This window comes from Equus quagga, chromosome 2, assembly GCF_021613505.1.
Source record: "Equus quagga isolate Etosha38 chromosome 2, UCLA_HA_Equagga_1.0, whole genome shotgun sequence".
Lineage (NCBI taxonomy): Eukaryota > Metazoa > Chordata > Mammalia > Perissodactyla > Equidae > Equus > Equus quagga.
In genome coordinates this window covers 32,660,924-32,676,783 of record NC_060268.1, presented here as the reverse complement: position 1 = coordinate 32,676,783, position 15,860 = coordinate 32,660,924, and the positions used below count along the sequence as shown (strand labels likewise).

At 40.3% G+C, this 15,860-nt stretch overlaps 1 protein-coding gene across 3 annotated transcripts in view; it reads right to left on the bottom strand.

The window, feature by feature from the left end:
* Positions 1 to 2,575: 2,575 nt before the first annotated feature.
* The window catches only part of FMN1 (formin 1), a 353,942-nt gene continuing 340,657 nt past the window's right edge, over positions 2,576 to 15,860 (bottom strand). For all 3 annotated transcript variants that reach the window (XM_046652860.1, XM_046652862.1, XM_046652861.1), the window contains 2 exons: positions 13,985 to 14,069; positions 2,576 to 11,512 (listed from right to left, as the gene is read on the bottom strand). In XM_046652860.1, coding sequence (XP_046508816.1) covers positions 11,468 to 11,512; positions 13,985 to 14,069 — 130 coding nt within the window. In that variant the 3' untranslated portion in view covers positions 2,576 to 11,467. The remainder of the gene's footprint in view (positions 11,513 to 13,984; positions 14,070 to 15,860) is intronic.

The window sequence follows — 15,860 nt, the reverse complement described above, 5'->3', positions numbered from 1 at the left end:
ATAACCCCCCAGTCTCCTTCCCCCCTAACCCCTGGCAACCATCATTTTACTGTCTTTATAAATTTGCCTTCAATATACACTGCATATAAGTGGAGTTATGCAATATTTGTTCTTTGGTGACTGGCTTATTTCACTTAGCATATTGTCTTCAAGTTTCATCCATGTTGTAGCATGTGTCAGAATTTCCTTTCTTTTTAAGGCTGAATATTATTCCATTGTATTAATTCATATGTAGTATTGTTATAATGGTCAAAGAAAGCTCTATTGAAGCCATTGCAAAGATGTTATTTCATTTACTCACTGGCCAAGACCCAGCTTCAGTGGCGATCACCATCTCTACTACTCATATGATATGAAATGTAGGCTTCTAATTTTAGAGTAAAATCTTAGGACCACCTTTGAGTCCTTTTCTCCACTAGTGTTTATAAAGTCCCTGTTACGATACACCTCACTTTCTTGAAGGCAAAGAATGACTTTATTAATAGGAGCAAGACAAACATTTTTGTGCTCTGATATGCAGGCAGGAGGAGGAAAGATTTGGGGGCAAAGAAGTAGAGAAAATTTTGAAAAGGAAATCTGAAATTTAGTTTTAGAACAAAAATAAGAACAAGGGAAGGAGGAGGAAGATCAGATAGGAAGAACAGGGCAAGCTTCTGGGAGAGAATGTATTATCCACATATGGTCGCACCAATATATCTTCCATCCCACATGCTGTTCTTACAACGTGGTGTTGACACTCCTCCATCAAGTGGTGGGGTCTCTTTCCCCACTCCCTCAACCTGGGCAGAACTTTGTAAATACCTCAACCAACAGAATATAATGAAAGTGACAGGATGTGACTTCTGAGCCTTGGTCAAAAAAAGCATTACATGTTTCACCTTGGATCACTTAAGCAGCCCTGTGGAGAGGCACTGAGGCCCCCAGCCTCAAGCCAGCACCAACTTGCCAGCAGAATGAGTCAGCCACCTTGGAAGGGTATGTTCCAGCCCCACTCAAGCCTTCCAGTTTTCATATGACTGAAGACCCAAGGGACATATTACCACAACATTATGAGACTCCAAGAGAGAACCGCCCAGTTGACATCTTCTCAAACTAACAAAAACCACGAAAAATAGGTGTGTTGATTTAATCTACTAAATTTTGGGGTATTTTGTTATGCAGCAATTGATAACTAAGATGGTTACCTTCTCTTACCATTCATCGTCACACAATGATGGGCGTGAAGCAAATGTTATTTTGAGAAGGCTTAGAGGTACCCGAAGGGGTGCAGGCATTCATGCAGGCAGGGCCAGGGCAGGCCAACTTTCAAGTCTTTTATTTCCATGAATACATCACAGCCAGGTGAAAGTGGGCAGCTAGAGTTTGAAGTGAAATATTTAGCTTCAGGAATTTATGGCCTGTTCGTTGGACCATCTGCATACACAGACTGTTTAAAGAATAGGCAAAAATGTATACTTACACATTCAACAGGTATCACTATGCTCAGCAAGGAAGAGCATGTCTTAGCTCAACTGGAGAGGAGATTCTTCCTAAGGTGTTCTGATATTTTTCCTTGGTCCTTAGGATACACAGGCCTCCACCTTCTCATAGGTGCCAGCTCACAAACAAGTTTAATAATGGTTCCTACAACCCCTCAGGAACATTTGGACCCTTCTTTTGAAACAGTTCTAGAACCTTTCTCAGTCATTGAGTGTCCTGAAGAAGGGGACAGTGTGACGAAAGAGTTGAGCAGCGGGAAGGGCTTTGGCCTTGGGGTCGAGATTTGGATTCTAGTCTTGATGTGTTCACTGATACTGAGTGTGACCTTCAGCAAGTCCCTTGAACTTCTGTAGTTTCTACTCTGTGAAATAAGGAGACTTCAATCCAGCATCTGAAGATTTTTGCCGCTCTGTGACTTTATGATTTAGAAAATTTCCTAGTGATGAAATGTCTCCCCAGATAATAACTATGTCTGTTCATTAAATGTATCTATACACACTGGGGCATATTTCAGTAAACTTCTAGAACTCAAGAGTAAATGGCATTCAGGAACACTGAACAATTGAATCAATTAAAAAACACACAATCACACTTGTAGTTAAACAAAAGAATGTTTTGCTGAAAGCCTTTCAGTTGTTTATAAATACCCGCGTGTCATATCATTGCTGGAATAGAATTTGTACCTTGTGCTTAGTGCTAGAATACAATTATATTTCTGTTCTATTTCCCTTGTATATCATTTACCAACTGAAAACTTGAAGTCAGCAATCCCTGTGTTTCTCCCTTCCACGTCTCCACCTTGAGCAATTTATGTTCAGGTAGTGTTGCTTCTGGCTCAGCCTACCTGAAACAACGCCTGGCTAGGTTTGTCTGTTTGGTGTCAGCCTTGACTGCTTAGCCAGACTGCCCACTTGTTGGTGGGGTGAATGGGAAGAAAGAAGGCAATGTGAATGATGGGCTCACTCTTGCAGCTCAGTGGTAATGTTGCACCTGAGCAGTAATGAAATTAAGAATGACTGGTATTCTGCATGTTAGAGGACTGTGGGATACTGTCTTAAATGCCTCATCAGAACAAATCTGCACTGCACACCAGACAGACATGAAACCAAGATTTATTAAAATACCCTTAGCATATTTACAATTGCAAGCCACAAACGCAGTTCTCTGCAAATTCCAAAAAATAGAGTTCTATCTCTTAAATTAACAGAGGTATCAACAGATTAGGATAATCTATCACAGAGATAGTATTCTTTGAATAGACAACTGATGTTTTCTAACCAATATATATTATGTACAAAAATACACTTGATGTGATGACCAAGTAGAGTCAAGGAGGAAAATATATATATTTACACACACACATATTTTCATTATGTACAAATCAATATTGGTTCCTTCATCCTTTCTTTTTAAAAATAAATACTTCATTTGGTTGCAAATGACATTTACAAATTCAACTAACAAGCATTTCTGAGCTTTGACAAAATTAAATATGCAAATTAGAAATACATATTTTTAAAAATTTAAAGGGAAAAATACCTGAATCCAATTAGCTTATTACATTAAAAAATATCCAAAAGCACGTAATGTAAGGTTTCATGTCTTTAAAGTGCCTTCTCATTTCTCAAACTGTCTTCAATATTGCTTAAAATCCTTTAAGATTACACCTACAAATTGGTATAATAATTAATTAAACAGAAAAGCCAAGGTTTTTCCAGATCAAACGGTTGACTAGGACATTCTTATACTTTGCTGTTAAGCACTTTCAAGAGTGTAATAGCTACTCTTGATCTGAAAATAACCACACATTGTCAACATCCTGATCCAGATTCGTGTAGATGTTTGAATCATGAGTAGCAGTAAGAATGGAGCGGCAATGAAAAGTGTATGATTCAAAATGCTTGCACAGAATTAATTTGCCCGGCAGCACAGAAAAGTTACTTGAGATTCAAAAATTTAGTCTGATGCATCGTAGCTGGTGACCCAGACTGATTTATATTTTATCAAAAGAATGGTTCCTAATTAGACAGTTTTAAAGTAAAAATCTATGAGAAATCGAGAAGGACTACAACAACCCTCCCCTGGAACTTCTTAAAATAAAGTAGAAGAAAATGAAAAAGAAATGTATTTTCCATCTCTTTTATGGATTTTTCCCTCTTTGCCTAAGTGATGAGGTGACGCTGACATTAACAAGAGGCAGCCACAGCACTGTGTCTCATTTGGTGACAGTGGAGCGTTCTGTCCAAAGGGCTGTGGAACAGAACAAGGGCTCAGGGAGACATTCGGCTGTCTGTGACGGGGAGAGGTGAAAAAAGCTGGGTCTGGGAGAAACTGTAAAGTGAGGAAAAAATAGCCGTAGGGTGTGAAGGAAGGGGAGGCTGAAGCGGAAGTATTGAAAGGAAAAAAGTGAAATAAATGAAGCTAGATGCCAAAATGATGTTTGAGAAGCATAGAGAAAACTGGAACGGCCATGGACAACCAATCCCGTGGAAATGAATCTGAAATTTAGAGTTATTAAAGCAAGCACAGGCCAATTTCTTTGGGCTACCTGCTTTTACAGCACACTGTCAGGCACTGACCAATGCAAGACACTGGGCACTCCGATTTACTAATACAGATTCCTTGAGTTTCCAAGGCTGCCCATACCACAACCATGGCAAAAATCACCGGCTCCCTAACAATGCATTATTTCAGCAAAACATTGCACTAGCCTCGTTCAAATTTTCCTTCTCCCCATCTCTTGTTTTTCTCCCTCATCCCATCCCTTGCAATCTCACAAGGCTGAAGGAAGACACATAACTGCACTGATCAAATGCATTTTCGGAAGTAGCGTCCTGGGTGCTGCTAAAAAAATTAAACCCTAACAGAAATGAAATAATTTACATTTCTGTTTGGCCTGATTCCTATTAGGATGCTGACCGATATCACTTAGGTTCTGGGCAAGCAAGCCAGTGATGATTCTCCAGGCCAAAGCACAATCCACTAGATCAAAGGTCAGGGGCACACTGCTTCCTCTCCTCGTCTAAATTAAAACTCAATAATGGGAAAAAGATTACGCTCAATCAATGACAAGTTTTCTCTAAAGAACCTCAAAAAGTATTCAATTTCTAATTTTAAAATTTTTTGCCTTATTTGAGGGCTATCTTATATTGTTTCTTTAAAGAGAAGTCCTTTTTTTCTCAATACTTCTCTCTTTGAAGATTATACATCCTTCTAACAGTAGGGTCATGTTATTTGTGTCGGGAAATTAACAAATTGTAAAATTAATGACTTGGAATAAACCTATCCCTTTGGTAGACCAAAAAAACCCTATTTGTGTCACCCTGGGCAGACAGGAGAATTGTCACTAGTGTTGTCTCCTCACTCATGGATTTGTTTCCAAAGCAAATGGACGTCTTGGTAGGATTACAGAGAGTGCACTGTCCATGAGGCTGAGACCACCTTCTTTATGCCTTGGTGGTCAGGTTTGAAGAAATAAGATTATAGGTAGGGACAAGTTGCCAAGAAGAAAGGAAAAAATGAGCAATTTATAGTTCACTCAAGCCTATCTAAAATGTAAAGATTTTTAATCTCTTTCTAGTTTCTTACTGGAAAGAGTAGTCCAGTTTTTGTATGGTATATATCCACTTTTGAATACCTCATAGAAAGAAACCTGGAATTCAAAGTCCATCTTAAGAGTTCCCAGAGAATTGTTCATTCCTGAACACTTTTATCATCTGTGTCATGGGGAGGTAGAAAGTAATTTCCCTGTATATTCAGTGGTCTTTGGGATTAGCTTTTTATTTTGGAAAGGCAGACCTGGCAAGCTGACCCAGATGAACAATCAAGAATATATTTGTTTCATGAGACAGGAAGGGAAGAGCGCTCTGGAAGAGAACAATGAAGGAAAGTAGGTACAACTTTGCCAAAGAGATTGATAAACCACTGTGCATGCTTGCCCGAAAACGTCTGATTTCTTACTTTATATGCTAAATATAAGATAACGCATTGGCAGCTCACACCACGTATGGGGAGATATATCCATTCTCTTTTAAGACATTTTTAGTTTCAAAGACAGAGAGTCCCTTGGTGTCTGCACAGGTGAAATTTAGGGAAATGCTCAGGCTACCCGACAGCCTGACTGTGGTAGAAGGTTGTTTACACCATGGAGAAGGATGCCAAATTCTTGGGAGGTGAATTTCTGCTGGAAATTCTGGGTTCATTTGCATTTCACTAGCCCAACGCTATCAAATTTCACACAAAGCATAAAAAAAAAAAGCCCAAAGTAGTATTTGGATCAGCTTCTAGAAAAGGAGAGACTGGAGATTCTTAGTACATTTAAAAGAAGATTAAAAAAAGAAAATTAAATGAGCATAGATGGCATGTAGAAGAATAAATTAAAGGCTGTAGCTACCACTTTCATATAAAATATTGAGATTAAGTCAGTCTTCCCCAGATTATAGAATGGAGAAGATAATCATGAACAAGTGCCTCACAGGTGTAATATGCAGGGGTTTATTTGAGTTCTTGATTGAATTGAACTATCTGTCATACCAGAGACCGGACGAATGAGAAGGGAAAGGTCCTCTGTTACTGTTTATCACCAGGGTGGGTGGGAGAGGGGCAGAGGGTGGAGGGGAAATGAATCCAGCAAGCTCCATTTGGGGACAGACAACCTACTGAATGAGGCTTGATTTGCTTCTCTAATTCCTTCCTTGGGAGAAACCGCATGGGAGCTTAGATGGAGTTAGCTAGCTGCCATTTTCATATCTTCACACTTCCAAGTAAGTTGCCAATTACACAAATTTCCCAAGTGCTAAGTTTATATCACAGTGTTGATTAAGAGTCTTGGAACAAATAAGGTTACTGAATTGGCTTCAAGTTTGACATGTTAAAACTCTTTTGAATTTACTACTTCGCAGCAAAGTGTTGATCTGGAAGGGTTTGGTAGATTGCCCACTCCTTGGGAGGTGAAATGAAGAACTGTGAAACTAAAATTCAGTGCCTCTAACAAGGTGTCAACAACTGACAGGAGTGCAGAAATGACACAAAATGGGCCTCTCAGTCACACACAGCTATGTAACCAAGCTTAGTTATGCCTGGTTTCAATTGCTAATGGAGTTAGAAATACTGTTACGTGAGCCTACAGGACCCAGATCTGCTGAGGCCTGTTTCTGAAGGTGCTTTTCGTTGAGTGACTTCTGCACCAACAATAGAGAAAGTTCCAAGCAGCTAGACTGTTTATAGCTGGAAAATGGAAATATACCCAACAAGTTAACTGCATTTTGGAAAGGCCAAAAACTATGCAATCTTTTCAAATAGTATTAGTTTGGCCATGTAGACTTGTTTCTTTTGTGTTGCAGATTTATGATGACAAAGTAGCTGACATAAATGAAAAGTTATTTCTTTATTCAGTACACTCTCTTCAGTTGTAGTGTTCCTAAAGGTAAAATCCTAACACATCAAATGCAGTATTCAAGGTCTTCTGGATGTTCCACACGCATAAACTTAAGAGAGAATCCAGAGTAAGGAAATTTTAATGGTCTAGCATTTCTCCCACTGTATCACACCACGTCTCTCTGTGGCTTTTTCAAAATCAATTGTTCAGAGCAATACTTGACTCTTTCAAATCCACACTCTAAAAATCCCCGGTTTAGGCTAAAGTCTCAGCAGGCAGTGGACAGCTCTTACTTCGTCTACACTCATCAGCCTTCACGGCTTTTCAAATTCTTATGTGCTCAGGACTTCTACAACATTGCATTTCACAGTCTGCTCACTTTCTGTGATTCAGGAGTTAAATAATTTGTGGATTGCCAAATCTGCTGATGCTTTTTCTTTCCCTTCTTTCTTTCGGTCATTTTTTTTTTTGATTAGAAGAGGCAAGATCGAAGAAAAATGAAGCTCAAAAGAGCTCTTGTTTGCGATTTTTAGATAATAACTATTTCATAAAATTTGATATTTACATCAGCTATTCAGGGGAACAAAAGCTTAATTTTTGGTCTTCTTCCCTACCCTTGCCACAGAAAGCCCCAGATTGGTTTTTATCTTTGTTCCGGGAAGGGACAGTACTACAAAATAGACCAACTGAGAATGTCAGGGAATGAGGAAGTTCCCCTATCAATGGTACAGTCTGGTTACTAGGAAAGAGCCCGCAGGTCTGCATTGCTAATTCCCCTTCACACACTGACGACTGCTCTTCGCTGTGCTGCCATGTGCAATGATCTGTGTCAATAACACCAGGCAAGGGGGAAGTAGAAATAGAAATGAGAAAATATAATGTTCAAGAAAGCAAGAAAATAATTAAAATAAAAACTACCCCATAGGAGTCAGAATAATCTATGGAGAGATATGCAATCCCAAGCCAACAAGTAAATCTTCACCAAAAATACACTTACATCTCTTCTGCTATGTCTGATCCTGGCCCTTGGAAGAACCAAGCTGATGATGACTTGATCCTTTTGGAGGTTTCCAATACCACCAAAGAGTTTTATTCCTTCCTTCAGTTTTCCCAGTTTCTCCACGAGCAGCATATGAGCTTCTCATGTAGGAAACGCCTTTTCTTATGGTATTTATGGGAAAAGCAGGTGACTAAGGGACGGCCAGCAAGTATGCAGCTTGTACTATCCTTACTAGGGGGCATGAGAGGGTCAGAGACCAGCACTCAATGTGGCATTCAATCCCTCAGCCATGTTGCCGATTTGTTCCAGCTAGAACATTTCAAGATGGAATAGCACCACTTGGTTCCTTACTCTCCTTCCCAGATTTCAGAAGTTCTTTCTCCATATTTCCTAGGTACTTGCAGTGAGTGTCTGAAGATACATCAGGGATGTCAATTCAAGGATTCAAAAGGCAACTGTTGGGCAGCAGGTCCGTCACGTGTGACCCCTGCGCCTCCACCATCATTATATTCACCCATTTCTGCTTGGCCACACTCTACCCCCATTCCCACAGGCTGCCTCTTCTTGGGTTAAAAGCCACACAGCTCACCTCCTTCTAACCTGATTTTTGACACCTCACAGGCCTGATGTTTTTATCTAAAGAGTTTATAGCATGCTTTAGTATAATATCTGATATACTTGTATGCTCAATGATTATGCTAGTTACTCATGCAAGAATCTGAACTACTATCCAACTGTGCCCTTGGTTTTAATGAATCTTGGCTAGGAAGAGACGATGTTGCTTGTAAGTTAAGGTTTCTCAGAGTCTGACTAGTAAGTCTGGTGTGAGTGGTTAAAAGACAGAGTAGTAATACGGGCCACTCTCCATCTAGTTCAGGGAAGGCTGTGGTTAGAACAGCTACTTAAACCCTGCTTGCCTGAAATGCTCAAGCTGCTAAGTGTCACCCCAACTACTTCCTCTCCATGAAAAGTTGCCCTGAACACAAGCTCTACTGCATTTTAGAGGGACCATTTTAAGAGCCTCCAGGTTGTTTCAGATGGCCCACCTTGAACAAACTCTTGTGAACCTTCACTAAGCATCAACTTAGAGTAGAAATGAAGGCTATGTCAACAATGTGGTACACGTGTGGACTGGGGAGGGAGCATCCAGACATATAATGCACGATTCAAACTGGGTGAGAATAATGGGGCTTTTGCCCTGGTGTTTTAATGCACTAACATACTACGTTTGACCAGTCTCACAAAATCATGAGGTTTCCCCAACAGAGGCAGGCAAACTTCACTCTAAAGAGTAAAGAAACAGGTATTTTATGGCCAATTTCTAGTTTGTCCACTAGGATGAAATTCAACTTGGGCTGCATATCTCTAACTCTCAAATTAAATGTTTCTACTCATTGTTCACCAGCATTGGTTCTCTGAGAGCTTGTTCTTGCAGGGTTACATGGCCAAAGTAACAGTCCTATTTACTTTCAGTGATTTTCTTGTGAGCATCCTACTTAGAGACCTGAAATGGGCTATGTGACTGCCCTGAAAGCCATCTTGGGCTCTCTCCCATCAAGTGTATGAGACCCAGAAGGATCTAGACTTGTATTGGTCTCACTGAACTCAACGTTGATTCCCAAGGCATGGGCAAAACAAGCACTTTTCTTTTGCACAATAATACTAAGAGGAATGTCAGAGTGCAAGATGGCTGTAAGTGGGATTTATTTTAAATTCTTGAATTCCTTAGATTTTCTTCATGGTTAAATGAAAATGAAGAGGAACAATACAAGATAGTATGAAAAGCTCCTTGCTCAAAAGCACCTTCTTTTAGCCATGTAAGTTTCTTATCAGCTTTTCTATTTTGCTTTTCATCCTTTTACTTTAAATTGAAAAAACAAAACAAAACAAAAAACCACCAACCCAAGCATGTTACCATATTCCTTTCTTTTGAATGGTTAGAAAAGATGGTTAGCACCTGCATGAATATGGCTTCTGTGACTTGATTTGATCCTGACTATGCAACCTTGATTCCCAAGATGGGCATTATATTAGGATATGGTGCTGTTTTAATTAGCAGAATCTATTATGAGGTCCCTGAGGGGGCTGAAGACTGGCAGGCATGTCCTGGGTAGACACTCAGGAACCTGGCAAGTTGAAAGCTTCTGGGAAGATGCTGGGGCAGGGGGTAGGCTACACGTGGCAGACAGATCCTGAGAGTCTGAAGGTTCTTGCTCATCTCTTGACTGTTCTCTACCAATTGGAGGAGAAAGTTTAGATCTCTCTCCCTTCGAGGTCAAAACCTGATAGTCTCTGATCCTACTCACAACTTACCCCCAGTTCCCTTTATTCTTCCTTCATAAGATAGATTTGAAGAGTGATGGCTTACAGAAAAAATGTCAGGGGAGAGGTCCAAGGTGGTTTCTCTTGTGACTCAAGGGGCAGTGGTCTTATGGGCTCCCAGGGTCGGAAAAAGCTGCCTATGCATGACAGTCCACTCAAAAGTAGAATATTAATGTAATCATCTTCTTTTCATTTGGACGTAGAGAACTTTCTTTTCTGCCCTTAATTTCTTCAACATCAAAGACTCCTGGCTTCACTCTCTGTACACGCCTGTCAGTCAAGGTTGCGATAAAAGGCTCTGAGCAGCATTTGCTCTCCTGTCTGGAAGCTGCCTTGTGGGGTTGGCGGGAGAGGCCCAGCCACTCACAGACCCTGAACAAGACGCAGAGCTCAGCTGCATGTCGACATGGTATTAGCCGTTCATGAACGATATGAAATGTGAAATGTGCTCTGTCCCCGGGTTACTTGTCCAAGCAGGTTCTTTGACCCCAAGTCTGTCCCTGCTCAAGTATCACTGTTTCTTCTGGGAATGAGGTGGAGAATCCCTGTTGGTTTAGGAAAACACAAAGAACTGATATAAAAACAAAAGAATGTGTCTTGCTTAATGGCTGACGTCAACTCCTTGTATCATAACACATTCTCCAGGACAAAGTTTACGGTTATTTAACCCCTCCTGACACCCATGTATTACTCCATTTTCTGTTCTTTCCATTACATGAACAACAAAATAACCATTCCTCCAGTCTGGGAGATACATAATCTTGGACCTCTTTAAAAATAGTTTTGGTAAGTTTCAACAGTTTTGGTGAAAGATGCTTCCGGATCTTGCTCCAATAGGACCAAAATTAAGACTAATAATCAAACCAGCAGTGTGTAAAGACCAAGGCTTGAACTCTCTCAAGGCAAATGTCATAAAAGATCCTTTTCTTCTGTCACAAGTTTACATGTATCAAGTTTTGGTTAGAAAGCTTCAAATCTCCACTTCTAAAAAAAATTGGAAAATCTTGGTATTCTTTCTGGTCTTATGAGGGAGTGGACTTTGCACCTCCACAAGAAACAATTATCAAATACTCTGGCAATGCTCCCTCAAACAGCTTTTATTGTTCCTGTGGCTTAATAAGGGACTTTCTTCAAGAAGGCACGGGGTGCTCACTGTGGGTGACCTCAGAATGAGATGAGCAAAACAGACATTTAGTAACATATCTTTCAAGAACTTCCTGCAGCAGTGATGTTGGAAAGGCTCATACAAGGTACTACGTCTCCGCTGTCATCCTTTTCACATCTCTGTGTTAGTTGGTGGTCACACTGGCTTCCTTCTGACGCAGTCTTTCTTTCTGTTGTTTAAGAAAAAAAAATGAGTTTATCATCAATCCTTTAATTTTTCACCTTTCTCAGATTTTGATACATTTCTCAAATTTTGGTCTAGACTGTTGAAGAGTTGTACCAAACACCTTAGAAAGGAGAATATCTCCATCCCTCTTTCCTGAAACCCTCAGTTACCTGCCCCTCTCAACCTATCCCTCTTACTCTTCAAAAAACAAACAAAAAAGAATAGCCAGCCAATCAAACAACTATACCCATCAAAAACACCGACTTTCACCATGCCAGGTTGCTCTCTTCTGTTCTCTTTCTCTGTGGCAAAGGTCCTAACTTTGTAGTGTTACTCAAAGACTCCTCCTACCTGCCTCCTCAGCCTACTAAGGGAATTAGGAAAACTCAGGAAATAGTTTCTAGGAAGTCTAGATATGAAAAAAATCACTGTTTCCAAGTTGAATGTATCTACATGTGATCAACCCGGGAGAAGTGAACAAAGGCATTGCAGGATGGCAGATGACCAGACTTAGTCTCTGCAGAAGGGGAAGAGCTCCCATTTTGCCACCGATGTTCTGCTCTGATCTCCCTGAGCTTCGTTCTCAGGGACAACCACCTAAAGGGGAAGGACATGGAAGTCTGCTGGCAAGATATAAAAACAAACAATAGTATGCAAGACAGAAACAGACCCTCACTGTTTCTAGGACTTTAGAAAGTAACTACATTAAGCATAGTAAGGACGGGCGTGTCTGCTTTTGGGGATGGCAAACAGAAGGCTAAAAAAGAAATGGGAGAAGTATATACCTCTGCAAAGAGCAGAGGCAGCAAGAAGCCTCTTGAGAATGATCCTCAGCTGCTTGTGATCTATGAGATGTGACATTGCAGTGAATTACTAAATTGTCCTAGATGTAAACTTGAGTTGATGAGTTTGTATCCCATCCTTGACTTGTGAAATTGAAGCAGGAATCAGTTCACAAGCTCTTCCATAATTTCCACCCAAACAAACAAAAAAACAACAAAACCAAGAGGTTGAGGATCACAATCGGGAGCTCGGTCACAGTGGAGGTCAAGGTCAACCTATAGAAGAATGTGGGAGTAAACCCACTGTTTTCCCTTTGTCTAGAGGGCTCAGTCCATTCTCTCTGCCTCTGGAAATAAGGTTTGGTTGTAAAAGTTAGGATAGAGCCTCAAATAAGAGGTCTGGAGAAAGGGAGATGGGTTGATGAAGGAGGAAGACAAAAATTAGGGTTGAGCCACCAAAAATCATACATATGAGTATAATGAATGCACCGTCAAATGTGTCCATTCAGATGGGGCCATGTGCACTAACCGCAGCTTTGCCTGGCCGAGCTGTATGGCCTTGACTTCTCTGTTTCTCACTCATCAACCTCACTCAACATTCATTTAGTTGCTGATGGGGTTGTCATGAGAGACAGCAAGGTCAATCAACAGAAATAATCACTTTATAACTTAGAGCCCACTGAGATCGCCAAAGGATTTAAAGCAGCTGGCAAAAAGAACTGGTAACAAAAGGATAAAATAAGTAGCTGTGGGATAGCAGGCCACAGATAAGGAAGGGTCTGAAATCAAAGAGGGGAGAGCGATACCCTAACTTGCCATGCAGTGTCATTCCCCAGGGCAGGCTCAAACAAAGCTGCTGAAATTCATAACAGCAAGAAAAAGAGCTAACATTTATCAAAACTCTTATCACTTGCTAGGCACTTTACATGTCTCTTCTCAGTTTCCTCAAAATAACCCTAAAGCAAGGGTAATATTATTTCCCTCTTTTCACTGCAAAGAAACAAAGTGACTTCTCTAAGGTTTCACAACTAGTAAGTGGCTGAGCTGGGATTTGAACCCCGACCCCTTGGGTTCCTGACCATTTAGCTATTCCCACCATTGTCTGTAACCAACTGGTGGAGATTCATCATGATGCTTACTGAAGCCAGGACTGTGAAGGGCAACTCACCCTCAACGCCAGGAATCCCACCCATGCTGCTAGTTTCTAGGACAGGGAGAGATGTCAGGGGAAGCAGAGTCTGGTCTTGATTTTTGGGATCCATTTGTGAAGTGATCCCGGGTAGGCTGTATCTTTCTGGATCTCAGTTTTCCCAATTACCAAAAGAGAATAATCCTTGCCCCTTTCTTGAATAGGGAAAAGGAACTGCTAAGGGTGAAGTAGCTCCAAGATTTCAGGAGAAAGGGGCTTTGGGATGAGTGGGCTCACAGCATGGGGTGGGGTGTGGAAGGGCAAGTGACTGAATTTGGTTTATTAGGAAACGATCTTTGTTGGGTTTGCTAGGAGGACACACGAAGACGTGTTCTTCTCCCCACTCCCTCCTCCCCATATTCTTCCTCGCCATATGCTGCTCAGGGATGGGAACTGAGATACCACCTGTCATCCTCTGAGTTTTATCCTTTAAGTTGAGACACACTCCTGGGCGCACCTCAGTTACAATGAAAAATCTCGAAGTTATGTTGAAAATGCATCTCACCAGACTAGCCGTGGGGTTGATTTTCTTTGTCTCCACTTTCTTCTCTGATGTCAACTTGCTGACTGATTCCTGAGCCATTTTTAACCTGAAATTGAAACAAGGGGAGGGGAGAGGAGAAAAAGAGAGGGGGAGGAAAAGGAAAAGAAGAAAAAGAAGAGGTCAGGTTAAACAGAAACCCCAATGCTTCTGAATTAACCAATCAGTGGCTTGAAAATATGCGATGGTTTTTCAACGCTTTTCATTACTAAATTCAAACTCTAATTAGGTGTGAAGGCATCTCTTCTGAATTATCAAAATGAATTTCCTTCACTGGTTGAGAGGATCATCTAGATGACTTTGGGAGGTCCACGTTTTTGTGACCAATGCAGGAGTTTCTGATCTGTGGAAAACTAGGTACGTTCACGTTACTCTCAGTGTGCACTTCAAAGCTATATGGCTTGTGATCTACTCAGCATATAATATGGAGACAATTTTGAAAACTTAAGTTTTAAGAAAACATATGAAAGCTAAAAATATTAAAATGCACCAATTCACATCACGAAAGTGAAAATACAGCCCACAGAATGGGAGAAAATATTTGCAAATCATATATCTGACAAATGATTTGTATTCAGAATACAGGAAGAACTCTCACAACCCAAATAAAAAGGCAAATTACCCAATTAAAAAATAGGCAGTGGATTTGAATAGACATTTCTCCAAAGATGACACACAAATGGCCAATAAGCGATGAAGAAACGCTCAACATCATTAGTCATCAGGGAAATGCAAATCAAAACCACAATGAGACACCTTTTCACACCACTTGGATGGCTAGAATCAAAAAGAAAGAAAATAATAAGTGTTGGAGGTGAGAAATTGGAGAAATTGGCACCCTCATACATTGCTGTTGGGATTGGAGAATGGTGCAGTCACTTTGGCAGTTTCTCAAAATGTTAAACATAGTTACCATATGACCTAGCAATCCCACTGCTAGGTACACAAATACATGAAATGAAAATTTATGTCATATAAAAATTTGCATAAGAATGTTTATAGCAGCATTATTCATAACAACCAAGTATAGAAACAGCCCAAATTTTCATCAGCTCATAAATAGACAAAATGTGGTATGTCAACAAAATGGAATATTACTAGACCATAAAAAGGAATGAAGTGCTGATACATGCTACAAAGTGGATGAACCACAAAAACATTAAGTGAAAAAGGCCAGTCACAAAAACTCACATATTATATGATCACATTTATCTGAAATGTCCAGAACAGACAAATCCACAGAGACAGAAAATAGAGTAGCAATGCCAGGGACTGTGGGCTGGGGAGAAAGGGAGTGACTGCAAATGGGTAAGGGGTTTCTCCTAAAATGAGGTAGTGTTGATGGTTGCACATCCTGTGAATATACTAAAAATCAATGAATTGTACACTTTAAAAGAGTGAATTTTACAGTATGTGAATTATATCTCAAGAAAGCTGTTATTAAAAAATTCATCAATTCAACAACATCATATTTCTTATCCATTAGATTGGCAAATCTAATAGACAATATCAACTGTTATTGAGGATGTGGGAAAATGGAACTGTCAAAGAGTACACTAGGGAGTGTAAAGCAGTACAGCTGGCTTTGGCAATATCATGTAACACTGAAAACACATGCACCCTATGAGCCATCAATAATTCTTCTAGGGCGAGACCCAAAAGAAACACACAGGGCTTTCTCTGTGGCAATATATGCAACAGGGAAAAACTGGAAACAACCTAATGATTAGGTTCAATAGAGTAATGGATAGGTGATAATAGCAAATAATAGCAGCCGACATTTAGGGTGCTCACTCCATGCCAGGTATTGTTCTATGTGTTTAATTTGAATTTAACTGTT